Source organism: Corapipo altera, unplaced genomic scaffold, assembly GCF_003945725.1.
Source record: "Corapipo altera isolate COAL_440 unplaced genomic scaffold, ASM394572v1 50, whole genome shotgun sequence".
NCBI lineage: Eukaryota > Metazoa > Chordata > Aves > Passeriformes > Pipridae > Corapipo > Corapipo altera.
The window spans coordinates 6,361,441-6,389,341 of NW_020884889.1; the positions used below are offsets into that span (position 1 = coordinate 6,361,441).

Genomic DNA, 27,901 nt, shown 5'->3' on the forward strand with positions numbered 1-27,901 from the left:
CTGATAGCCCAGGAGGCAGAGCTCCAAGATTCCCCACCGATCCCCCTTAGGAAAAGTCCCAAAGTAGGAAAGCACTTAACAGGGTATAAGCATGAAAAATAAGAAGGAAAAAAAAAATCTATTTAGGACCAAGGGAAAAAAAAATACTATTTTCAGGTCTGAGATGGCCTGTGATTTGAGCCAAAGCTTGTCCAGAGGCACAGCCAGTGCTTTTCTCTGGGCTGCACGGAGGTGCAGCTATTTAAAGCCACTCGGAGGCCCACTGCATGATGGAAAGCAGCCAGATCAGTTGGGCCTCATCGGTTTTGTTTTTGTTAGATTGAAGCCAGAGTATGTGAAATGACTTGTAAGAGGACCGGGGAAGGGGAAGAACCGGGCACCCAGCAGTTTCGCCCATGACACTCAGAGCTTAGTCTCTGCCTCATTTAAGTGGCACTGGGTCAGAGAGAAGGTCCCCGAGCAAAGAGAATGGCTCTTTTGTCCCTCACAACAGCAAAGACACGTGGCAAAACTCTTGGGGTTTGCAGGTCAGCCATGAGAACAAGCTGCAGGAAAGTGTTTGCAAAGTTTGGTGGTAGCTGACATCCTGGGCATTATCCAGCTGCTGCCCTGCCTCTGTCCCTCTGTGTTCTTGCACTGACACATCCAGGAGCCTTCTCCTCTACCATTCTCACCACCCAGAGGAAAAAAAAACATGTCTCCCTGTCTTCATGAATCCCCAGTTCTCACCACTCTGCACTCTCGCTGCCTCTGCACTACACAAAGCCCAAGGGAGCCGGCATGAAAGATCCCATCCAAACAAGTAATACATCATTTTCATCACTTTGGTTTTCAAATATATTCTTTTGTCAATTTTTAATTTATTTTTTTTTTCAAGTCAGCCCTCGGAGTGCTGCCGATTTAAGCACTGTGCACAGTGCTACAAGAGCTTCTCATTTCCACTTTGCCTGACAGGTATTCGTGTCTCTCTGACACTGCCTCTGTTCCCCAGCTGCTTCAGATAGCAATAGTTACCCTAAGCATTCTACAGAGTTATTGAAACCACTGACTAATGTGCCCAGAAATGAATATCCACTGGGAAAGAATCTGGTTGGGCTCATGTTCCTTAATTGCTGATTAATTCCAATTATGGTACAGCTGATCCACCAGCACCACAGATCACCACATCAAAGGGCCAACCAGCAAAGGAAGCCCCTGAGTTAGAACAGCAATAGCCCTGTTGCAAACTCCTTTTGAGCTAGAAAGTGCTTCATAAACATTAATTTGTTACGCCTTGCTCATTCCCTGGGGAGGAAGGAGCTGTTATATTCTTTATGCAGATGGCAAAACGGTGGCATAAAGCAGGACCATGTTTTCTCCAAGGTCTCCAAAGGAACCAATGATAATTGTGAACACTAAACAGTGAATAGCCCCATCTTCCAAATTCCTATCGCCTCCAGAAGCTCTGGGGTCTGGAAGGGGACAGAAGTGATGATTGTAAAGCCAGTGGGCTAGGATATGAGAGCAGACACCAAGAAGAAACACAGATGGTGGAAAGGAGTGCACACAATTGCTGCAGTCTGCAGCTGGGACCTTCCCAGCCCAGGCAGTGTCAGTGATGTTCTCCTGCTCTTCAAAGGATGGGAGGAGGCTGGTGAGGAGCTGATCAAGTCCCAGAATAAAACCTTGCTTGTTCAAGTCTCTTTACTCAGCCATCTGCTCCAACAACACCTTATGTTGTCTAGAAAGGCCAGAGCTGCCCTCCAGGAAGCCCAGGAGCGGTACAAGCCCGAGAGTCTGAAGTGTCAGGAAGAACATCCTGTGGGAAAACATGGTTTCATGGAGTTTACAAGCCGAGGATGGAAACTGAGGAGTGCAGGAGATCTCGGCAGGCAAGGAGGCACCGAGTACTACAGAGGAGCTGTAAATAGGAACAGGATGAGCTGAGGGCTAAAACACAGCGAGATCAGCAGGGAGCCTTGAGGAACAAGGTTTTGTTGATTTTTTAGGCTGTTTGGATGCTGTGTTGTCTGGAATTATTATTCTTTGTCTGTGTCTCTCCAGTGCAGATTGTTTTGGAAATGGAAGCTACCCCCACAGCTCTTTGGTGCTTGACAATTGCCCCACTAGATGGTTCTCAAAATAAGTTGCCTTCTGCACCAAAATACATCAGAAGAGTGTCATTACACGTCCCAAGGGAGAGCTCCTGGCTCCAGATTTTGTTTCAAGACCATGTCTTGGTACCTTCCAACAATTCACAAACCCTAAAACACACCCCAGGGTACAGGGAAGGCTCTGCTCTCCCAGCTGAAGACAGAGAAACATGGGTTTATGCCAACATCATGAAGCTCCTATGGGACCATTTGGATAGTGCCAACCAAATGAGTGACAGGTATTTGTGGTGGCCTTCATTCTGCAGGAGAAGGGGCTTTGCTCCCACAAAACACACATGAAAACTGGTATGTTTCTGCACGAGAATGCACAAAATGCCTGGAAAGCTCCTTTCAGCCAGCAAAGCACAGACAAGGTGAGTGGGGAGCCCTCCAAGCTGCTGGAGGGGGGCTGCTGCTGTGCAAGGAGACCCTCACTCCACCCCACAGCAGAGGGTGAGCTTTGCAGAGCAGGGAAGGTCTGGCACAGCACAGCAGGGCAGCAGCTTAAGACCTAAGCCCAAAATCTGTGGCTGCTGTCAATTAGGGGTCTTCCTTCAAATGAGGGAGGAAGGACCAGGGTTTCTTCCCTACAAGTTTTTTCCAGCAAGTGGTCTGGCTGTGAATTTTTGCTCCGGCAATCAGCTCTGAGCTTAACAAACTGCATGTCTGCCAGACCCTTCTCTGACCCAGTTTCATTCTGGGTCTGAAAATAAGTCTCCCTCTCTCCCTTCTCCCTCTCACATCAAGTCACCTAAGTGCACAAGGCATTTAAAGCACTTCAGCCCAATCTTATTTCACACCACATCATTCTGTGCAAGGCTTTGTGTGTCTGCCCCAGTCGAGCCATTGGCCTGTGCTGATCAAATATCAGCAGAGATGAGGGACAGTGAAGGGGCTGAGCTCACAGGCCTCCGGGTGGGGAGGCACTGCAACATGGAAACTCCTGGGAACACGGCTATGCTATCCAAAACCCATTTTCCCTCTGCCGGAGGCTTTTATGCTTGAGAAAGAGGAAAACAGATTTACTTTAAAAATAAGACAAATAAGTCTTTCTTCTTCTCCATCATCTATCATCAGAAGTCCTGCCTTCTGCCCCAGCTGTGACATTTTTCCCTCTATGTAAGCTGCTCCTCAAAGCAAGAACTACCCACACTAGGGCAAAATTATGCAAAAACATACACTTCTGATGGCCCTTTCATATTTGCAACACGCAACTGAATGTGAGAGATCACAGTCCACAGCCCTTAATTCAACCTCACTGCCAAAACCAGCCTGTGCACAGAGGAAACCCTGCTGGGTGATGCCAAAAGTGCCAGCAGGACGCAGGGAGAATGTGCACACAACCTGCTGCTAGTGGGACACGTGGGATGGCCGATGGGGAAGCGTGCGAGAGGAAAGCAGGGAGCGATGCTTCGGCAGGGAGCACGTGGCAGGGAGCAGAGGAGTGCGGGAGAGGGGCCGGGGAGTGCCAGCACACACGTGTGGGGCCGAGAGCAGAACGCTGCTGAACATTTACTCTCGCATTACGGATTTAATGGCTTTTAACGGGAGACTTTGTAAGCGATCAGGAATTGGAACAAAAGGAGCTGGGGGAATAATTATTCTAACCAGGGGAGCTAAAGAACATGGCAAAATCCGTGCTGAGCAATCATGCTAATTAAAGGCACCCAGAAGAATCAGGATAGAAACACCAAATGGTTTTCACTCTGCTGCCCTAATCCACTAACTGCCTCAGCACTTTGACTCCCACCAGCTGTGGGAAGGACGGCTCTGGGTGAGTTGGTTTGTAGCAATAAATGACAGAAATAAACAAGTGACACGGGGGGGGGGGGGGGGGGGGGGGGTTGGTCCCCTCTGCAGTGGGCTGAAGCAATGCTTGGCCTCCCAAACTGAACACTGGCTGCTTTGCACCAGCAGCCTGGGAGAGGACCAAATGCTCCCACAGCCTCCAGCTGAGTGGTAAGGATCCCAACATGCTTCCCAGAAAGCAGAACAGCTGCTGGCAACTACGGGCATGAGGCTGAACACAACCCACAGCCACAAGGCTGGTCCTTTTGGACCAGTCAGCCCTGCTGCGTGACTGCTTCTGCAATGAGCTGTGTTACACAGCTCAGCACAGTGGTCTGTTCTGGGATATGTTTCCAGGGCCACACCAGAGCTCTGGCAGCACTGAATATGCTGCTTCCTTGTTTTCACAGCTTCAGTCATCATTGGGTTGGGTCCACTCATGCTGGTGAAGGGGCTTTCAAAGGTAAGGACATCTTCTGTGCAGTGGGCATCATCCTGATCTTCTAACGCTTAAAATGCCAGCTGGTGCCCTTGCCATGCTAGCATCAGAAAAGCAAGAACTAACATTGGAGTATGGGCAAATTTTCACCCAGAAATATGGACACTTGGCCTATGTCCATATTGTAAGGAAAGGAAACAAACACTTTTGCTCCAATAGACTAGAGGCTTTACAGACCCAGATAAAAACTCCATGCACTCAGCTGGTGTAAAACCCAATCAGACTCCTCAAGGACCTACTAAGCCTTGGCCTCTTGGGGATTTCAGGGGAAGCTCTCCCTTGGACATAGCTGGAGTCCAACAGGACATCACATGACAAGGCAGATGGGTGCAGAAACCAAACTAACAGAACAAGGGCAGAAAGTGGTGAATTCACATGCTGAGTATGGAAAAGTCTCTCTCTCCCCTTCCCAACACCTCCAGGTGAAGGTTCTCCTCGGATAAGTGCTTGGGTGAGATATGAGTGCTCTTCTCCCGGGGTTTTGTGGCAGTCGCATGCATTGGCACAGAGTGAGAGCTGTACTGGAGAGGGGGGGCAGCAGAAAAGCCAATGCCAACAATTACCATCGGGTAACAGCTTTCTATTTAAAAAGCAATGGGTTTTTTGTTAATCAACAGGTCCATTAACATGAAGCTAATGCCTCTCTAATGGACACCCACAGGATCACAGGCCGAACTATTTGTGTGCGGCATTTTTTGATTGATTCACCATAAAGATCATCAAGTAAATGAGAGAGGATGTAATATTTCTGCAGGAAACATTTCACAGCGGATACACTGATTGCAACACTCAGCCAGCTGCCATGTGCCAGTCTCTTCTTAAAGAGACTTCATATTTGATTCTCTGATTAAGTATTTCGAAACTGAGAACAAATCAGGGCTCGATCTGCTCTTGTTTCATGAAGACCTGGTATTCTGCCAAGGAGGATCACATGAGTGACCAATGTGCAGTCTCCTGCCACTCCTCCTGTCCTCAAGGCTCAGCATCCTATTCCATTGGTCCTCGCCTAGCCACACAGAACACTGCCACTCCACTGCCTGGCCTCTTCCCACTGAATCCTTGGCCCAAGACAAGGGAGTCTGCTTGGAGGGATACCAGGTGACTCATTCATTCAACTTCTACATGCAGCTAAAGCAGCAAAATCATGATCCATTTTGCCTGCCAGTGCCTCTCTGTCTCCTGCTCTGTCACCACAACAGACCCATTTTAATCGAAAGCCCACTGAACATCCAATAGGACTAGAAAAGGCAGGACTGAAAATGAGGAATACCCTGAAAATAAAGTCAGGACCTATGAGGAAAATTGCAATGAAACCATCAGGTGAATAATTTGCCCCAGCAGCAATCCCAGCCAGCAGATATAGCCTACGAGCCAGAGCTGAGAGCTCGTGAGCTCTGCGGTTTGAAAAAGCAGGTTCTTTTTTCACAGACCAAACCCTGGGCTGACACCTCCTTTATGAGCTGCTGAAAAACATAATTTTCTGAACGAGATCTGCAAAAACACAGTGACACTTCCAGTTTATGAGCAAGCCCTGCCACCACTCACCGAGCCACAGCCTTGGAGATGTCAAAGCCGCCCTGAATGCGGTCAGCGGGGCCAGGAGTTGCTGGCACTGCTGCTGAAGCCACATGCTTATTTCACATGCAAATGAGCCACACAAATTGAGACCAAACCCGCCTTTTCCCCTCTAAGCTACTCATAAATTACAGAGGCAGAAGGCAGGTGAAGGGTCTTTGAGGCAGGTGTAACACGGCGGTAAAAAAGACTAAGTGTCTAACTGGAGGCAAGAGGAGAAAGCTAAACACTCACCCAGGTCCCACAGGGAGACACAGCTAACCCTCCCCTCCTGAGATAAGCTCCATCAAGGGAGCATCCAGCCTGTTGGATTAATGGCTCCTTGAGGCAAATTAGAGGTGCCAGCAGCTACAAATGAGGGCCTTTGCTGTAGCTTCCATCCTTTTTCCCCTTCAGTACTATCAGGAAAATAAATAAACAAGTCTGCAGGTCCCACTGAAGCTGAACTACATGTGCCATTACAGCCTCACAGCCAGGCAACAAGGTAAGAGTGCAGGTATAATCTTGGCTGTGGATGCTGGGCTCCTGCCTCCTCTTCTTTTCAAAGAAAATAAAATTGAGTTTGTATCGACTACTGAGAAAACAAAGCAACATTATACGGGACACGACCCTCTGCAATCAAATTAGGTCATTGCAACACCATAACCAGCATGGAATATGTAGCCCAATAGGTTATAGGATGAAGGAGAATGATTTCATGCAGCAAACATTAAAAGACAAAAGTAAAATTAATCATATCAGGACTTTCAGCATAGCCAGAGTGAGAAACATGTTTGGAGTCGAAGGACAAGCAGCAGTCCTGTCTTAGGGCTTCCCTCCCAAACCTTTCTTGTGCCCCCAGTCAAACTGGCCTGACACTCCTCAGAACTGGTAACTAAAGACGTGGCAAAAGTTGGGAAATATCTTTGCCACTTGCTGCACAGCTTCATCACTTCCCCTCTCTGGAGCTCTGACAGTTTCCAGTAGAGTAAAGCCACTATTCACAGAGTTTGCAGCCTTGGCCCTCACTGTATCAGCAAAATGCCCAAGAGCAACATATCCAAGGTGCTGATTTCAGGAGTGCTCAGATCTGTTCAGACAGGGGACTTAATGTCCTACTTTTCTGTAAGTCACCACTTCTGAGTCTATATATACATTGCACACAGATCATTAGAAAATAAAAAATAAATGCATGGTCCAGCTGCACAGACTTTTGCCATTATGGTTTGGCACTCAGTTGTCCTCCCATCTCCGTTCCTCAGCTCACACCTCTCAAACACCCTCTCCTCTTCCTCAGCATAACCCTACACAGATAACCCCCTCCCCCAGCTCTCTTATACTCTGAGCACTTGGTCACCCACAGGACCTCACTTCATCACCCAACTGCTGAGGGTTTCAACCCAAACATTCCTCTACGAGAAGGGAGGGAGTTCTCCAGCTGTCCAGATACCCATGTTGGTAGGTATTTATGGTGATGTGGAGGCCCCCATACCCCTGGAAAGGCATGGGTGGGTTAGCACTGGGTGTAGCATCAGTGCTGTTCATCACTGTACCGGGACTGTGAGGACGTAGATGTGGAGCCTGGGCTCTGCATAACCTGGGAGGTGAGTACTGCCATCCCAGGCAAGCCAAAACCCAGCTCAACACAAATTCCCCAGTGCCTGTTTTACCCCATCAAGCAGGGGAATACGCACTCAATAAATTCATCCTGCTACATGTGGAAGGAGGACACAAACCTTCCTGAAACTTTGATTTACATAGCAGTCTGTGGCAGTGGTTTCCCAATTGCATAATGAGTACATTAACTTTGGCTAAGCTGATTCTCTAGAGATGAAGAGATGAAAAAAATAATCAAAACAAACTGTGATAGAGTTTTTGATTAAGCAGCTGATGATCAATAAAAGTTATCTGCAGGGCACAGAGTGTTAATGAGCTACCATTCCTGTAGCAAAGGAACACCTGAGCCCACGGTCCCTGCTCCACATAGCCCACAGAGGTCAGCAAGACTTGTTCCTCAGGACTGACAAGGTGAGAACATGGGCTACAGAGTCCACAGGTCTCACCTGCCCTCATTCCAGTTAAAAGGGTGATAGTGGAAGAAGGAAAAGAAACAACCTTGAAGAGGAATGTGGCTAGAAAGAGAGAAATGAAAAAGTTTAACAGCCTGATTCAGGCTTGAGGTGTTATGTTTGAGGGAGAAAAAAGAAACTGAGAAGGCATTCATAACCTTCTCAGACAGCTCCATTAATTTAAAAAGGCATTAGAACTCTGCAGCTGTAACAGCAGCACTCAGCACCTCTACGGCAAGGAGTAAGACAGACCAGTCAGTTGGGCTACCAGCTCTCTGCCACCAGTGATGCAAGGCACAAAGTGGCCCACACCACATCCTGCCATTACTATCCCCTTATCCCTTCCCCCACAATGATGTCACTGCAAAGAAGGTGTTAAATCTCAATACTTCTTAATATCTTAAATTCATCCCCAAAGATTCTAAGGCATTAAAGAGTGGACTTTATAGAGAATTTCTCATAATAACGTAACCACCTGTTCAACAGCACACGGCGGCAAGGCTGCACAAGGGTTTCAGAGAGCAAGTGGAAAGGAGAGCTTCATATTAAAGCTACAGAGAAGAGATGAGGCTCAGATCAGCAGAGACATAAAGTATCACTACCTCTGCCTGAATTTAGCAATTTCACTGTAACTAATCATTTTACTCTCCCAGAAATGTCTAGAGAACTGTTAGTGACCACAGGGAGCTGCTAGGATCTTTGTATTACATTTCCTCCCAAAGTTGCCTCCTCTGACAGCCCAGCCCAGCCTGCCTACAAAAGGGATTTGTTTTCCCAAAACTCACTTAGCCTTCCTGTCCTCAGAGGGTCTAGGGAAAGCTGAGAAAAATCAGCAGACAGGATACTCTTTCTGAAGTGTCCCACAGGGAACAGAAGGGATGAACAGCACATTAGGATTTCTCCCCCAATTTCTCAAATTCTCACGGAACTGGGGTTTGCAATCACCCTCTGCAGAGCCCATGTCAAGACAGATCATTAATACTACTTGATGCTGAGGATCTCTTGTATTAAAAAAGCACAGCAATTACTCAGCTCAAATCTCTATATTATTCATAAGATCTATATCTATCATGGATATAGTATTTACACTGCTATGGGGACATGTAATAAATAAGGCAATAAGCGTTTCCTTCCTCCAGGTCAAGATGAAAGTCTGCATCTTAGAGAGTGGGGCTTTCCTTGGGCAGCCAGGCTCACATCCCAGCCTCCCTGCTTAATTCCTTCAGCCAGCAACTAAAGCCAAGGTAAAAAATAAATGCTCTTCCTCTGAGCCCAGCACTCAGCTTCCGACCAACTCCAGTGAGGGAGGCAATGCCTAGGTGAGATGAGATGAGATGAGCAAGGAGAGGCCTCAGCAGCAGCAGTCAAGAGAACAAAGCAGAAACATATTACACTGTAGCTTGACCTCCATGAAGGTGGAAAAGGAGAGTTTGATCTAAACCTATCTGGAAAGAGCAGGAAAAGCTCAGAATGGCCATTTTCTGGGATCATAATATACAGCTGGCAGCTCCAAGGACCCTTTGTCCATCCAAACTCCTGACTCCAAAAGACTGGCTGTGAAAGAACTTCAGGTGGGGACTCGTAAACACACAACATGGTCCAGTGGGCTGAACATGGGCCAAGCTGCTAGCTGTCAGCAACCTGGTGTGACCTTGAGCAAACTGATGTCTTTCCAGCTGCCTCTCCTCATCCATAAAATGGAGATGAAGACGCTTGACAGCACCTTGATGGGCTTGAAGGAAAAATGCCTCTTTCCAGGAAACAGTGGAAATACAAGATGCTGAGTTACTTCTCCTCATTAAGAAGATGATAAAATATACCCCATCCCTCAAATACTCAGCTGCCTGCTGTGCTCTCAGTAAGGCTCCCCTGACATTTGGGCTCTGCTGGGATCTGGCACAAGAACAGAACAGTCCCACCCCACCCTATCTCTGGAATTTGCCCAGAAATTATTTTTAACACAGACTCAGTGTGAACATTTGTGGTGGGATCTGTATGAATTTGGGCTGATCTCTGACTCTGAGCTCGTCTCACCCTGACTGTGCCAATAGCCGGGAGTGTCAAGAGAACAGACGGCACAATCTCCCCCACCCTTCCCAAGGAGTCTAACACAATACAGACCCAAAGTGTCCTGTCTCATTCCACATGCAGGAAGGAATCTTTGGGCAGCCACCTCAGATGGAGATACTGCTGCTCTTCAGGGGTAACTAACCTTGTCCTAAAGCATAACACATATTAAACAGGGCCCTAAGCTGAGCTTAAAATGACCTTTCAAAATCACATAGCCCTTTGCCAAGCTCTTTATTTCTTTATGATTCTGGACTGTGGGCAATAAGATAGAGCAGAACCTGTGGCCCATCTGAGAGAAGACTTGAAGACTGGGCTGCAGCTTTCTGGTAAGTCAAGACCTCAGATATGGCTTGAAGTACAAGGTCCTTTGCTTTGGTATACACCTGATGGCCACCATCTCCCTTGCTCAATGCTCCTCATCAATTACAGTGCAGAGATGTAAAATGACTGATACTTTTAATACAAAGGGCCTGTCATTTATTTATTAGCTGGCGACAGGCCCTGCAGTCTAGGATGGATGCATTATAAATCAACTGCATTTCTAACCATTAAAAATTCATCCAATTCATAATGTAGGACGCCCATAATTTCGTTATTAGTGTTGAGTGTGAAGGATTTTTCTTTCTCTTCCCTTGGTTTTACTTTGTCTCTTTGCTTTCCCAAAGATCTTGCTCATCTGAGGATTAGCTAGGCTTAATCCTGGAAGAGCGAGGTGGAGGGGTGAGAAGGGCTGGGGGAAGGATGACAAGGACTAAAGTAATTTTATTCCAGTGTTTTCTTCTAATTGCAATTTGCCATATATACTTAGGAGACTTAGCTGCCTTGTCTCCTGTCACACTTATGGGAGCCAGAGAAGCTGCTTGCCCTGAATTTAAAAGATGCTTTTAGGGAAAAAAAAAATAAAAATATCCCTTTTACCTCTGAAAGGGGAAAAAAAGGCAGTATGGTGGTGAGATAGGGAAGGATGATGTAAAATCTATTAAAATGTATTAGTAAGAACAGGCATCCATAAACTATAAACCAGTACATTTAAAACAGATCAAACATATATATATATATATAAGAGATTTATATATAAAAATAGATAGGTTTAGTAACCTTCAGACTCGGTGCTCCAAATCTTAGAGGAAAAATAGGCTAGTAGGGCTGAAATAAAGGTGTGACATTTTTACAGACCCAGAGCTGTGACAGAAAACTTCAGGAACTGCTGCAACATCAGCACATGAACTTGGAACTACCATCAGGAAAAGCTGAGTCTATGTGAAACTGTAAATCATCACTTAATTTGAGTACTGCATCCCGTATTGACCACACTTGGCTGCAGATGGCAGGACAGCCTGATCCTTGATGTGGTACACACAGAAATTTTCATGCTTTCACTGAGCCTCAGTTTGTTCCCATCTCTTAAACAGATCTATTCAGAGAGGGACAGGGAGAGAGGGCTTGAACAGATTCAAGCAAGGTTCAGCATTAGGTAACTTGCAGCGTGTTTGGGAATGAGTGTGCAGGATTCTAAAAATGGATTATGCAATAAACTCTGTCTTAATGGGAGACAAGCCCAGGCATTGAGAGCAATCCTCACATGCTGTGAATTCAATGTACTTTTCACCTCAAGACACTTGCATACAAATCTTACATCAGCTACACATGGAAATGGGATTGTTGAGTTCTCAAACGGGTATGTTCACTTCAGTAAATCACATCTTGTTCAACAAGGCCAGTGCTTTACAGTTAACCCCAGTGCAAGACAGCTGCTTCAGGAGCACACTAGCAGAAGTGGTGCTTCCATTAGCAGCAGCATCTTCCTTCATCCCGCTGACCCCACTCCCTGTCTGCACCCATCAATAAGAGCAAGGTGGCCAGAAGGATGCTGAGGCAGACTGGAAACGTTCAGCAGCCAAGAATGACAACTTCTGCATTTTTGTTATACGAAGCAATCATGCTCTGCTCCACCTGCCCCATGCTGCTGGGAGGCACAAGCCATCCCTGCCTGCCCACCCCTGTCTCCCCAAAGCCAGCCACCACAGGAGACTGGGAAACAAAACCCTCCTTTTACACAAGAAACTCTTTAGGCAGAATAATTTTTTACATGGGTCTTTCCCCAGCTTTCAGGACTGAACAGGCTGTTTCGGGCTGTCTAGCCCAAAAGCAGCACTAAGGGCAGGGGTTTATTCTTTTTTTATCCTCTACTGACATACATCTGCAGCTTCTCTGCTACATTTTGGGCTGTACTCCTTGTCCCACAAGGCAGCGCTACTAATAATGTTCTTGCTGTGTGTGCGGTCGTGCAAAACTGCTCCAACTCCTAAACAATAGCAGCTATTTTTAATTAGGAATCACAATTTAAACAGACAGTGAACAAACAATGAGAGCCTGCAATCTTCGAACCAGAGAGACATCTCCTGTCTGATCATGACGTGGCCCCTTGCACTTCTGAGAGAGATTAAATCTGAAAAACAGCCTGGTTAGACTAAAAAAGTCACAGCACAATGCTCTTGCAAACTCTGGGAGCTCCTGGTGCCTTCAGGGGTACCACAGGCACATCCCCCTTGTCCCAGGAATGCAGAGGTACTCCCGCCTCCAGACACTTTCCCAACAGCCAAGGATTATAAGCCACAATAAATTCATTCAAAAGCAAGACAAATGTTTAAATGAGGGCCAAAAGAAATCAATACCACAACTCTGCCCACACACACATACACACACCAGCTATTTTTACAGCGACCCACAGCAAGATTCAAACAATCAATGAGCCATAAGGAGAACACGCTTGAATCCCCTTCATTAACCTTGACACCAGGGCTGCCTGAGTCTGCAAGAGCCTCAGGTCATGCACTGTGTTGCTTCCTCTTGTCTTGCAGGGATGAAATCACAGGCATGAGGAGCATTGGCTGGTGAACAGAGCCCTGCTCTCTCTGGCATGGACAACTCCTTCAGGTTTAAGCACAATACAAGTGCATATGGATAGGGAAAGGCACCAACACCTAGGCATGCAGCTAGTAACACTGGAATGTAAACCTATTTTATCCCTGTTTTGTCCCACTCCTCTCACCCTGCTACACTGAGAAAAGCACACCTGTCCTTCCAAGCTCTGAACGCCCACTAGAAACTGAAGACACAACCATCTTTGCTGGCTTAGGGCAATCCCTGGTGGGGCAAGTGCCTGGTCGGGAGCATCATGGCATCCCTGGCTTTGCTGAGGAAAGGTAGAGCTTGAGGGAGCTCAGCAGAAATCCACGTGTGCTTTGGCAGCAGCAGCACTTGTAAGGCAGAGGGGGTCGGTGTGTAGGTGTCACTGTGCAGGAAGCTGAGCCACGGGGAGAGAAGAGTTACTGACTCAGCAAGTGTTTTATACCATGCCCATCCCACGGTGTGTGGGTGAGTGGAAGAGGAACGCTCGCCCATGAACACAGGGACAATGGTGTGGGTGTGGAGGTCAGGGAATGCTGCAAGAGGAGTGGGAGGGTGTGTGAGCCCCTATATGAGATTAGCAGGGCACTGGATGCAAGGCAGAATATCATGGTGTACATACACATCCTCCATGAGATACTTCATGTCTTGGGTAGTTCGGTCCAACCCAATTGCTGCAGGGACGAGGCTGCCAGGCAGCAAGAGAAGCCTGCTGTGCTAGAGCCACTCCAAATCCAGGAAGAAACCAGGTCAGGACCTCCTCTCATCTGGCTTGTTAAGTGCTTGACAGTTCACACATCAAGGGCTTCCTTTCTGAAATCACCCCAGGCAAGCCAACACTGCTTGCTGGCCCCAAAGATATCAAGATTAAACAGTTCAGTGGAAATGTTTTTAGGCAGAGGAGCAGGCAGAGCTTTGTATGAGGAAATACTTCCCTGTCAACTCCTTGATGTCTGTATCCTGCAGTACTTCCATCACTAAGGCAGTCTCTCTACAGGCAGGTCAAAACTAGCAGCCCAAAACCAAGTTCTGCTTGATTTAAGGGTTTCTCTTCCTTGTGGTTCCCCATCACCAGGAACATCTCTGCCCAGTGTATCGTCACCCAGCTCTGCTGCCGGCGTCACTTCCCTGTGCTGGGGCTGGAGCCTCCTCAGCCCCCTTTGGTCCTGGGTGTTGTTACAAACATCTCCAGTAAACACATGACAAAGCAACAGAGATTGGATCTAAAATCCAAACAGCAGCAGAAGGTGCTCAGGTTGTGTTCAAACCAACTTGGGTGACCGTCACATCTGGAGCAAGCAGGGCTGCACTGCTGGCCACAACAACTCCTCCTAAAGCAGGCAGGGGTCAGGCAGAGTCATGTTGCTTTTCTTTCTCATGGTTAATCCAACAGACAGCATCTGCAGAGCTGGCTGAGAGGCACGGTATATGCAATGGATTTTGCCAGCCTTTCCAAGACATCTCAAAAAAGTCTCATTTCTGCAGCACCATCATGGCAGGAAGGTCTGAAGTGTGACTCAGTGAGCGTGAGGCTGCAACTCAAAGTGCAGGGGTAATAGGTTGGATGGGCACTCCACATCTGCAAATGAAGGTTGGACTTCTGGAAAATATGGATATTTCTTCCACTTGCTGTTTCAGAACTGGATGAAATGACGCAGAGCAGAAAATAACCACAGGTAAGAAAAATCACTTGAGACGTGAGCAGGTTGGATCAAGTTCCAGTGTCCATGGTATGTCTCCTATTAGTCAGATGTTGCAGTCTGGGAAAGGGACAAGAAGGTGACGCTGGGCACAAGGGAAGTTCTGTTATGCTCCAGTGAGGGACAGAAGCAGTAATTTTGGTTGCTCACATGTTTCTTCAGATACTCATAACATCTGCTCTGTAAACAGCCAGCCAGAGCCTGTGGGGTTTCTTCAATGTACAAATCTTTTGCAGAAATTTCACATCAACACTTGGAGCTCAGAGCACTTTCTATGAGAATCAATAGCAAACCAGAAAGAAGGGAAATTTGGAGCAGAAGGTCATTGCAGAAACCTCCAATGCCATCACCTGTTAGAAGCGGAGCGATGAGGTCGGTCAGGGCTCTTCCACAGAACCAAGACACAAACCCAGGCTCTGTTAGGACCAATACAGAGACACAGAACAGAGTAGCAAAACACACATAAATGAGTATATAGCTACTCACAGGTCTTTGCCAAAACCCTTAAAAGTATCTCATATGGGTTGAGTGAGAAGGACAAGACTGTAAGACAGTGGGAACTCCACTGCAGAAGAGACTTGACCCACAAGTACCTACTTCAGAAGAGCAATGGGAGCTAGGTTCTGCAGGAGAAGAAGCTGGAGCTTTCGTCTCAGAGGAGAGAAGAAGAAAAGTAAAGTTTGGAGAAACAGCAGAGCACTGTGGGAGGGGCTGAGACCTGCACAGCCCAGCCCCAGGCTGGCCATGGGGCAGCAGAGTGCTGTTGTCACTTCACACTGGGCTCCACATTTATATTACATGAAAAGAATATTTGACAAATCCTCTTATCCCTGACAGAAAAAAAAATAAGTAAAGGAGAAAAGGAAAATTTTCTCCTTTTCACTACCAACTGTTTCAGTTTTCTTTTTTAGGCAAATAAAACTAAAAGCACTTATGACTTTAGTTTCATGTTGTTGTTTTTGGCAAAAATTGGAACATGAACTGATCAAAAATAGAAATGCTGCATACTTTTTATCTTCCCATGCCCACAGTGAACAGAACATACTAGGCAAACAAAAAAAAATTAACAGCGGTAAGGGTAAATATCTTTTTCATTTCTGTTTTCAAGACCTATTAGAACCAGAGATAAGGAAATCTATTTGTTTAAGAAATATGATTTCTGAAATGACCACAATGTTCCTTTTAAGCTGCACTGAAATACAAGATAAAGGCAGGGTACTGAATGAAAGAGTGCTGATGGCGCCTTTATTGTGTGATTTGCCTTGTTTTTTTCTGAAGTACTTCTTTTTAGCCGATTACCATGTATTTACAGTTGGTGTAATTATATCTAATTACTTAATTAGCATGAATACGTGTAATTACTAACTTCGAATATGTAATTATGTCAGGGCAGCCTGTAATAAACGAGGTTGAAAAAAACCCTCATTAGGACTGTACGAAAGGACGGCTGCTCCACCCGTGTGGAGAATGCATCCCAGTCCCCAGACTGCGCCAGTCCTGGAAAACACAGCCAGCTCCGATTGTGTCTGGCAAAATCCTCCCCCAAAATCAAATCTTTTGCCCCAAAAGTCTAGCTTCACAGCGCTTGTGGGAACTGAACATCCACTGCTGGGATGCAAATGGGGACCTGTCCCCCCAGATTACTTTTTTCCATTGAGGTTTGGATTTTTTTTCTCTGATTTGTGTCGTTCTCCAGAAGACCTGTTTTGTCAGATGAGAAATACAAGGGAACTGAACAACTCCAAAACTGTGCTGTGGCATTTGAGTAAAGCTCGAGAGATCAGATCCAAGAACTAATCTGCATCTGATGCATATTGCTTAGAATTAATGACTACTTAATTGCTATTATTAAAGTAAAACAATCTTCCAAAATGATTCTTCTGAAACATTACTAATATTTCACCACAGAAATCTCCAGCTAGTCATAATTACAAAACTTGTGTTTTGGAAATTAAAACCCTGAACTTCAAGAGATGGAGATAAAGTAAGAAGCTGCTGTTACTGCCAATCCTGCCCAGAAGGACTAATAGCCACCTTCTGGACACCAATGAGGTCATGTTTTGCACTACCAACACCTCTGACTGTAGGCTGATGATGTTATGTCTTACACCCTCATCCTCGTCATTTACTCTGACCACAATGTTTGCCACAAGTCCCATTCTTCTCCTCTCATCTGTTTATTTCCAAATACAGAGAGGTGCAAACTCCTGTCAACCTGTCGCTCCTCCTGCTGATGTCTGCCATGAAGAAATACACTTGGTTTCTCTTCAGTGTTCAAAAGGGCAGGAGAAAGAGGCAGTTTTAGCTAATTCTTCTGAATTTGACTTGTGGCTGGACTGTCCACATTGCCAAACTCTTTGCTTAGCCCTCCCCAGGCAGGGCTGAGACAAGGACTGGATACAAACCCCAGTGCTGCCCAGCATGTCATGGAGTTACAGCATAAAGCTGGGGAAGCATCTTCTCAAAGACTCAAAGCTTCATCACGAGAAAACAGGGTGGTGCTGGTTTCTTCCATGGCTCTTTGAGAATCTCTCATCCAGGAAGAGAAAGAGAATTTTAAGCCATGTTTGTCCCACCTGCTCCTCTAAAACAAGCAGTAGCAGAAAGGGGGTAAGAGACAATTGCAAAAATCCCAGGAAGCCATAAATGAGAACTGGCTCCTGTGCCCTTCATCTCATCGTCACGAGGACAGCACATTCCCAGTGAAGAACACATTTCTGTCTCCTTGAGGACACATTAACAAGAAGATCCCATGGGACAGCAATGCACAGCGGGAGCAAGAGGGACTGCAGCTCCACAGGCAGGGAGCTGGTCTCCATATTTCAGCTGCGATTCCATTATGCAGAGCTAAGTGGCTGGGAATAAACATCCGTCATCCCTGTGTGATAAGTGATGCTTGCTAGTATAGAGGGTGACAGAAATCTATATCACATCAATGTACTATTAATACTGCATTAAGCATACAGAGTTTGCTCTCCTCATTGCAGCCTGGCAATGGGTATCGGCATGTCCTCCACCCAGACGACATCCAAGAGCACAGAGATATTCACGTGAGGAAGGAAGAAGAAAAGCTTCATGATGGAGAGGGAAAATGCTTGCTGAAGATGCAACTCAGTGCAATGGAAAGATGCTGGGTTTCATGGAGCATCTTTGCTCACAGCTGGGCAGCAGCTCTGTGGGAGGTGGGTGGCAGGAGCTCAGCTGGGCATTAAGGCACTCCCCAGCCCAGAGGAGTTCTCTCTACAACTGACAGCAAATGAAGAACTGTTTGTGTCCAAGCTCTGCACAGGAAGAGAGAAAAACCCTCCAGCGTGAGAACCATGGGGAGAACAGGAGCAACAAATATTCTCCAGCTCAAGCTTAAGTTGACTAGAGCACATCAGATCAAACAAACCCCTTACAGCAAAAGCTCCCCAAAGCATGGTTAATTTAAAAGGTGAATTATGAAACTTTCCAGCCTCAAGCAAAGCCACCAGTGAAGTCAGAAATTTTGTCCAAGACAAGTCTTGGGGACTAAAACACAAAGTACACACCAAATTCAACACTACCTGAGGGCTGAAGGCCTGGGTTTTGCCCCATGAATTACAAAGAAATCTAAAAAAATTAGGGCATTCAGCCTGCCAACATCCAGCTCTGATTTGCCTCTTGTTATTACCCAAAGTGAGTGCCACTGTTGTGGGGTTTGGTTTCAGCCACACTGCCCTGTAGCCCTGGAAAACCTGAAGCATTCCCTCCCGTGGCACCTTCCACAGGAGAAGCACCTCCAGATGCCATCCCAAGCATCTCTGTAAACCAAATCCTGCTGTGAGCAACTTCCTCTGCAACCCACCCAGCTCTGACAAGCCCCACGGGGCAAACACTCAGAGCAAAACTTAATCCTTTGAGGTTTAAGCTCTGCCACTGCACAGCCTCAACAGCACCCACGTCTTGAAATGGTCGGCACATAGATTAAAGAGATTTGAGACAGCACAGGAGGGAAAGGAAAAAAAAGTAAAGCGGGGGAGCCCCCCCTCCCAAGCCATCAGAGTTTGTAAATCATTTTGAGATGAGGTGCTATAAGAAATGTAAAATATATAATTAACGGCACAGAAAAAACACGCTACATTCAGCTTCTCCGCTCCTGCCTAATCACCGCCCTCATCCTCCCCTCTCTACAAACAGACCAAATTTAGCACATTAAAATGAAAATCAAGGGGAAAGCCAGGCACGTTCACTGAGTACATCCCATCACTCTGGCAAGTGAAGGGTGGTGATATGGGCTTGGGCACAAGCCAGCAGGACCCAGGAGGGTACACAGCAGGGGCTGCCCCATGGACACCTCCATGGGAACAGCAGTTGCAGCTCCCCTTCCCCTGAGAGAGGAGTAGAGAACAGGAGCAGTGTGCTCGTGCTGAGCACTTAATGCCAAATGGGTTCCCACAGGTTGGGAAATCAGCCTTCTCCCTGTTTCCAAGAGCTGAGTTATGTCTCCTACACCCATGAGTCAGCAGAAGCCACGAGATGAACAGGGGTGGCCAGCGCAGCACTCCCTGCTTCTGGTTAAGCCACAGAGTTAGCCCAAGTTGAGGCTTATTCACCTTTTTTTTTTTTTCCCAAGCCTTTTATTTTTCCAGTTCTACCACTAAAAGGATGAGCAATAACAAGAGAGGAATGTTACCCAAACCCCTGCATTGCTTGGCTTGCATCTCAGAGCTGGCAAGAGGCCTGGGAGAGCTCAACTACCACCTGTGAGCCGCATGCTGGGGAGGGCTGCATCCCACCACTCACGTGGGAAGTGGTGCAGGACTCCCAGAAAAGCATCCTTTTACACAGCACTTTTCTTTTATACTCAGAATTTAGAAAGACAAACTGCAGAGGACCATTTGATCACCACCTGCTAGTCTAATGAGCTCAGTTCATGACCCAGACTTATACAGGAAAGGTGTAAAAGCTTTACAGTTGCCCATAAAAACAAGACTTCCAGCATCTAAAACCCCTGGAGATAAAGATATCTCCACACATCTGCCCCACCTATGTACACGAGTCCTGAGCTTCTCCCTGGCCCATTGGGAAGCCAAAGAGGCAGCCCTATGACTGGGAAACTGCTGGAGGAGGAAGGGGAGGCAGGTCCTTTCCCCAGCCAAGCACGGGTCATGTCCATCCCCATGCTCTCAGGTGGCTCTTGCTCACACCTGGGACCTCATGCTTGGAGCTGATGAGGAAGAGCCTGGCTTGGAATGGCACTTTCAGGCAAGGGGGGAAGGTGACGGGTGGGTGGCGGAGGGAGGGTGAAGGGAAGTGAAGGTGAGAGTGGAAAGTCTTCTCTGGAAACATCTACATGTATGTTGTGATTTCTGAGACCTGAGATTCACTTTGGTTTCTGGACCATACCAAGACCCACTCTCCTCAAAAACCTCCTTCTTTTCTTCCTCATCCTCTTAACCTCTTCCTCCTCGTCCTCCTTCCCCCCATCCCCCCCAGCCCATCCCTTGATCCTCACGGGGGGCTCCGGATCGGGCACTCACACGTGTCTGGCTTGTGGCAGTTGTGACCTTGTCGGAAGTACTGGGGGTTCTCGATGACGGGAATGCGGGTCATGCCGATCACCACGGTGTCCGGGCCAGCATCCAGGGATGAGGGTGTCGTGATGCCATGGTTGATGTGGTGGAGAGGACTGGCTGAATCCTCCTCTCCGCTGATCACTGCCACAGGACCTGCAAACAGCACACACACCTGTCAGGTACAACAGGGGGAAAGGGCTGACGTGCGAGACCTGCTGACCACGCGGGTAGGGATTGCTGCAGGTTGGCACCTGCTCCTGGACAGGATGCCTGTCCTAGCAGTCCTGGCAGTTGTCCCATCCCCAGGGCTAATTTCTCCAGGCAGCTCACAGGGCAGGGAAGATGCTACAAGTTTGCTTTCCTGGCTTTGGGATACCAGATTAACAATCTTGAAGGGTTAAGTAGTTAAGGTGACACGACATCAAAGGTGAGTCATCCACAAAGTCCTCTCCTAGGACTGTCACAAGAGAAATCAGTCACTGTGGTGTCTGTATATCCTGTCAGAATTATGACCAAGCTTAGACTGGAGAAACATTACCCCCAAAGAGTTATTTCACCCCAAAACCATATTCATGCCATTTCTATTGCCCAACATGTTGCCCATATTGTTTCCCCTCTTCCAGTTTCACCTGGGCACACAGAGCCCTTCAGTCAGGCTGATACCTACAGGGACCCACAATGCACTGGAGCAGATCCTGCTCAGATCATGCTGCCTCTCACCACCACCACCACCACAACTGGCAACACCTCCCTCTTACCCTCCTGACCCCCAAAAGTTGACAACACCATCAAACAGGCAAGAAAATGAGGCAAGACCCTCAAGACCTGCTTCCTTTCCAGAGATATTTCACAATATTCAGCTGTATTTCAATTTTGGGCTTATATTTTATTTTATTTTTAGACCCTCTAATCCATGTTGCAGCCATTCTTGCTGCATTGGTGTTGTACAAAGTAGAGACCACAGTGAAATCCTCCATGAGACCTCCTTAATATATTTACATGGGAAGAGAAACCACACTCAACTAGTGATGCTCCTTTTCTCCTGTGTGGATGCTATCAGGAGCTGCCAGAAGCTTAAGTACAAAGGAACAGAGATGCTGCATTGAGGTATCAAACCTATACAGAAAAGCCGGCCTTTTACCTATGTTGCATAGAAAATGCTCATCTCCCATCAGTAATCTACTTCTAATTGCACAATTACTTTATTATGTAGCACTAGCAAAGAAGAGGGGAGTCTTCAAGCCATTTTACTCTCTGGAGCTACTGGGAGGATGGGGCTCCATGCAGTCATTCTGCCTGCATTAATCTAGTCTAAAGGCTGCTCATTTTTGGAGCTTCAAGTATTGTTTGTTCTTCCAAGTGGGATATAATGAAGTTATTGTGTAATTAGCAGAGTCCTGGCAGCTGTGACAGGTGTTTTAGTCACGAGGAGAAAAAGTCTCTCCCTTTATTGTGAATTCCTTTTGGCAGGTTCTGGCTTTTTTAACGTTACTCCTTGGGCCCGTGTGACTTCCAGCTTTTGAGATGCAAAGGCAAAATTCATTTTCTTGTCGCAAGATGCCTCTGCTGGGACTATGCACACTGCATTTCTCCACACACAAAAAGTGAACAGGCAATTTTGATTTGAATTACTTTTGTTCTTTTGTGATGACAATTCTTTGCAGGCAAAGCAGGAGAAGTGGGTTTTGTGTGGTGTGCACATCTCTTCGTCCCTACCCTGCACCACTGGCCAGCCCAGCTGTAGTGGGAAGTGGAGAGCTCTGCATTTAAGGTGCAGTTCAAAAAACAAGTCATAAAAATATCAGCTGGTATAGATTGGTGTAAAAAATTGTAGAAAAGAACATGAAGATCTCCATTGCAGTGGAGCAGTGTGAGAGGCTATTGAGAACTTACAGCTTTTCCTAAGCAGCCAAGGTGTTGCTTCAAAAGAAAGGTACTTCATTAGGCAATGGGATGTGAAAGGCCCCTCTAGTGAGTGATGGCCAGGCTGGATGACACTTTGAGCAGACTGGTCTCATGGAAGCTGCTTCTGCCCATGGCAGGGGGCTTGGACTAGCTGATCTTTAAGGTCCCTTCCAACCCAAATTCTATGATTTTATGGGAACGAAATATTCATTGTCCTCTGCTCTGAGAGCAGAAATCACACCTTTGTGGCAAGGGGCAAAGAGGACATCTCCTGCAGCATTAGGATTTGTAACCAACCACAGGACGTACACTAGGCTGACACAGACCCTGCTGAGGACACGGTCCTCAGGGCCTCACAAAGCCCTGATATCACTTTTCCTTTGCTGTTCTTGCTTGCACAGCACCTCCTAATTTTTAAGTAACACAGATCATGGCAGTGCCCCTCTAGCACAAGCAGGTTAGCAGGACATGGCTATGTCTAAAAGAGTAGGGCATAATCAAGGTTGGGTACTTGTGAAACTAAGCACAGCAAACATCTATTAGTCATTGTTCCAATGGTCATTTCTTTGCCAATAAACAGATCCAGACTCTGACCTTTATGCTCCATGGGTTTTTTTTCTGTGGCTTACTTTTTAGGAGGACTTTCTACATGTGTTATCCTTAGTTTCATGCCCCAAATCCATCCAAGATCTGTGCAGTATCCATGTCTCAGTTGATCCACAGGTGCACTCCCATTTCCCAGTGAACATTGGGTCCAATAAATGGACTCAGCCTCTCAGTCATCCAGCTCAAGTCAATGCTGACACGCTTATCCATGCAGAAGACCTACCAACCCTCAAAAACCTCAGAGCCGAACTCTGATGCTTCATGACTACCTCAACCCCTTCCCACTTCTGCAAAAGTGGGAAACCCCAAGAACTTCCAATGGCAGTCCTGACACCACAGGGATAGCACACCTCAGAAAGGATATTCTACCCCTGCAATAATACAGGGACAATTTATTGCCTCCAGATGTATTTCCAGGTCTAGAAAAAAAAAAATCCCATTCTCCAGAGTCTTAAGGAACACACATGATGGACATGCTGCACTAGGTTTCCAGCTTTCCAAAACATTTCTGATGACAGTAGGCCCTGACCTGACATGGACTAGAACATGCTATTAAGCCAATTCATCCCAATGTCCTCCACAGAACATAATTTGAAAAAAGACATAATTTTCAGTTGTGGACTTCTCCAAGTTTCTCCTATTACATTTTTTTTTTTTTTAGGAGAGCAGTGTGGGTAAGTAGAAATCTGGACAACATTAATTCCTACAGCACAGTAACGGCTCTCTATCACTTTCCTTCTCTCATTCCCATCTCTTCTGGTTGGTCACGGCTGAGATCCAGTTCCCTCTAAGCCCACAGCCACTCTGTTGCCACTCTTAGAGTCAAGTGAGTGCTGGACTCACTGCACAAGCCTGAGACAAACTTAGAAAACATCATGGATATCAAGCAGTCACTGATCACTTTTATAGGTGTGACTATTGCTCTGACTCAAAATATACACTGCCATTAGCAACTCCTGGGAATAAAGCAGCTACCCAGACTTTAAATCTATCTTGGCAATAGTACATATTTTTTGCTGTTAAGTAGGCGAAGAGGTTGAGTTTTCTGATGTATAATGCTGATTTATGGCTTTATTTGGAAGAATTCCCACTGGTTTCAGCAGTAGATTTTCCAGGTAAGGTTAAAGGGAAAAAATGAAGGAAAAGAAAGGGAGAGTACAGATTTTAAGATTTAGGTTTACTTTCCATTTGACAGGGAAATGGGCAGAGAGATATAGAAAAGAAGACAGTTTGGTACAGTAAAAATGCAGAATAACAGTCAAGGGTAACTTGGGGTAATTCCTAACGTACTATCCTGTGATCTTAAAACATTATATAAAATACTTTGGAGCTTTTCTGAACAGTGATGCAGTGGTTGTTTCTGTGAATAACTCAGCCTGTGCTATGGACAAACATACCATGGATATTAACTATAAAGAGAGCTTATTTGTTAATACTTTAAGAAGTCTGTGTCCATTCTGAGCACTGAACACGTTGCATCTATACTCTGAAAGGCTCTCCGATGGCTCTCCTTCCTTCCAAGCAGGAGTCTTGTCAGCCAGCAGCATCCACACTGTCTCCAAGGACAAAGTTGAGCTGTTCTCCTCACCAGCTCCACGCAGTTTTCCTGACAAGGAAGCACTGTCAGCAACAATGATGAAGGCACTCCATCACTCCCTTTCTCTATGGGGAAAGGCTGAGGAGATATTAGAGCTGCCCAGGGCTACCCCTGAGTGAAGAAGCAGGCAGCCCCTGGTCCAGCCCAGCACTACAGCCTCTGCCAGCCAGTGGGAGAGTCAACCACAATGACCAGAGGATCAGGATCATATTAATCTGATACTATCCAAAGAGCAGCGAGGCAGTTTGAAAATGATACTTTTGAAAATTACACAAGCAGCAGTGCTGTTCTGCCTTCCCTCCCACATCTTCTCTACAGCCAAGTCCTCTTTCCTGAGAAAGACACCTCACTCAAACACCACTATTCCCAGTCTCATTTCCACCCTCTTTCCTCCCTCAATCTCGCAGTCAGGCTATAGTCCATCCATCCCAGCAATGTCCCAACTCTTCTTCCCACTTTGCATCCATCCCGGTAATATCATCTCTGTATATACTCCTACAGATTCCCCCCAAATCTCTGCTTTTCAGAAAATCTGTCATTCTCTATTCAGCATTGTTCCCTGTGGCTAAACTGGAGTTTTGGCTCGGTGTTTACCTTCACCTCCTTGTTTATCTGGAAGCTTCATGAATAGGATACAGCTTTCAGTCCATGTCAGTGAATCTCCTAGTTCATTCACAGTGCTACATGGATGACTTGTTACTTATGAAAAATAAAGCAAATAATAAATAGCTTAGGGACCCCTGTTTGTGAGATCATATCATAATGGTAAATTATTTATCAAGGCTAAGAGCTATACTTTATAATAAAACATAGGCTCAGGAATATAGGGTACTTTATAAATAACCACAGACTAGAGAAGATAATGGTCACTTCATACACATCCATAACATAATGAATGCCCCAAGGCAAACAGGTAAAGAAACAACAAAAACTCCAGCTTGGCATCACAGTAGCCTCTCCAAAGCAACAAAAATGATTGAAGGTGGAGAAAACATGACCTCTAAGGGAAAACTGAAAGAATTATGCTTTGTGTTGAGAGGAGAAGACTGAAGGGACACGTGATAACAGCCTTCAAATATGTAAAAGGTTGCAGCAAAGAGAAATATAATAGCTGTTCTCCACATCCACTGGGGATAAAACAAGAAATAATAGGTTTAAATTGCACTGAGGGAGATTAGAGTTTGAATGTTCTCCCTAATGCCTGGCAGTACGGCTGGTTGGGTTTATGTGGAACAGATAACCCAGTGATGCTGCGGGGGCTCAACCACTGCCAGGCTGGAAAGGGAAAGGTTAAAGAAATTTCTTTCAAGGAGAATTTAGCTACAGAGAATGATGCTGCTCAGAGCCCTCACAGGCTGCAGCACTTTTCACCTGTGATTGAAAAGCCCTCAGTGTCTTCCCTTTCTGATGCTTCCACAGAAACTCCAAGCAGAGACCTCTCCAGCACTGCAGACCAGGTTCGGGCAGCATCAGAGGCACTGTGGGCACAGCACTGGACCAGGATGGGACCATGGTCTCTCCAGCGTGGTTTCAGAAAGGACAACTTCATCCACATCCCAGGCCACATGCTCAGGACAGAAACCAAGTTTGCTGAGGCAGAGAATAGTGAAGCGAGTGCTCAAGGCTGCAGGGCAATCCCCTCTCACCACCCACACCTCTGGGAGCTGTCATGCAGAACACCATTTTTTGATCAAAAATGATCACTGCAAGAGCTAATTGTCCCATCCCCATTCTCCTTTGTAATATAAAGGAGCCATATAATTAACCTACTTAATTAGGAACTGTATATGACCCATAACTAGCAAAAAAAATGCTCTCCTAGTAAAGTGGGTCACCACACATTGTATAGCAAGCACTGAAGCAGACCTCATTAAGCTCCAATATATACTGTATATAAAATCCCTTTCTCCTCCGACTCCAAACCCCTGTTGGCACTTCCACATTTCCCCAATCATAATCTTAAATGATGTTTTTCAAAGGGTCATATCACCAACTGGCAAGTAGATAATTCCAAGGCCAGATCTCTCAGCCCAGCTTAACAACTCAGAGCTATGCACACACATACATGTGGACAGAAAAATCACCTCAAACTTCAGCTTATCAGGAAAACAAACAACTTTAGAATAAACTTTAAAAAATTTCCAACCTTTTGTTGGAACTGAAATCAAACCAGCCCCCAGGGCTGATCTCTGCACCAGAAAGGAGGGGAACTGAAACTCATAAAAGAATGAGTGAAAGCACAACAAATACAATTAAAAATCCAGCCATGCTCAGAGCAAGATTGCATTTACTGTCTCATAAAGAGAACCTCGTCCTTTCAGGCAAACAAAAGGAAATCAATTTCTTAATTTTTATTGGCAGATGTGGGCACGGGGCCAAGGCAGCGCTTGGTGCCTACGCGGGCCCTGTTTGGAGCCAGTCTGCCGTGGGCTCCAGTTTGTTCCCTGCCCTCCTACAATGGGAAGCAGCCACTTCTTGTCCCCAGAGTCACCAATCCCAACCACAGGATGGTCCATCATGTTGCATCTCTTCCCCTGACCCACAGCAGACCCCTCACTTGTACAGAACACTGGGCTTTATCCGGAGATGCCCCCTAATTCCAGCTCTCGGCGCCTGCTTTGTCGCCACCATCTCAACCATGTCCAAGCAGCATTTCCCACACCCATAAAGCTTAATTCCATCTCCATGTCCCAAATTCACCCCGAGTTATCCCCACATCATGCCAAGGGATCTGGAGGGCATTGCTGCAGAGGCTGACCTGTACAGTCCAGCCCTTGCTCAAACCCCACTGTGGCTGCCTGCGGAGCCTCCGAAGGTGACAATCCCTTCTCTGCCGCAGCCCATTGGGCACAGTCTCTTCCATCAGCTTTTTAGGGAAACAGTGCAAATAAAACGTCATATCCTTGAACTCTGCAGGCAGATGAAGACATCAAGAACACAAATCTGAGCTCTCAAAGGGGTGCATTCCAAATCCTCAGCTTCCATCCCCTCCAACGACAAAGGCAAGAGAAAACAGTGAAGCAGCAATACATTTTCCCTTCTCCTCAATGAGATGATCATTTTGAGGCCCTGATAATTTCCAAATGAAGATCTCTGTGAACTCTGAGATAAAAGGAAGTGAGGGACAGGCTCAGGATCTCTGCACCCACCACCACTTGGGTTGGACACATGGCTCTTCCCCCACTTCCACCCTTTATACATTGCAGATCCATTATCACATAAAGAAAAAAAGCTGTCAGATCTGTTGTCAGTGGGTGATCCCTACACAGGCAATCCTCAAAGCACTTTCTTTCCTGATGCAACATTCTGCCAAAATACTGCCATTTACAAAAGCCCCTCTCCCTCTTTATATATTGACATTTCCTTCCCTCTCTGATTTTTTTCAGGTTCTTGCAGTGGGGAGTAGGCAGCTCTTGTGGAGGGCCCTGTTAATCCTCCCTTCACCCTTTTCAGCCTCCAGCCACCCTGGTATTCCCGTTTGAAGCATCACTCCAACCCCATCTAGTGTAGAGGATGTCCAAACCTCCCTCA

At 46.4% G+C, this 27,901-nt stretch overlaps 1 protein-coding gene across 4 annotated transcripts in view; it reads right to left on the reverse strand.

The window, feature by feature from the left end:
- NTRK3 (neurotrophic receptor tyrosine kinase 3) overlaps positions 1 to 27,901 on the reverse strand; it is a 208,243-nt gene that overhangs the window by 72,934 nt on the left and 107,408 nt on the right. For all 4 annotated transcript variants that reach the window (XM_027644458.1, XM_027644460.1, XM_027644459.1 and 1 more), the window contains one exon: positions 20,227 to 20,415. In XM_027644458.1, the coding sequence (XP_027500259.1) occupies positions 20,227 to 20,415 (189 nt within the window). The remainder of the gene's footprint in view (positions 1 to 20,226; positions 20,416 to 27,901) is intronic.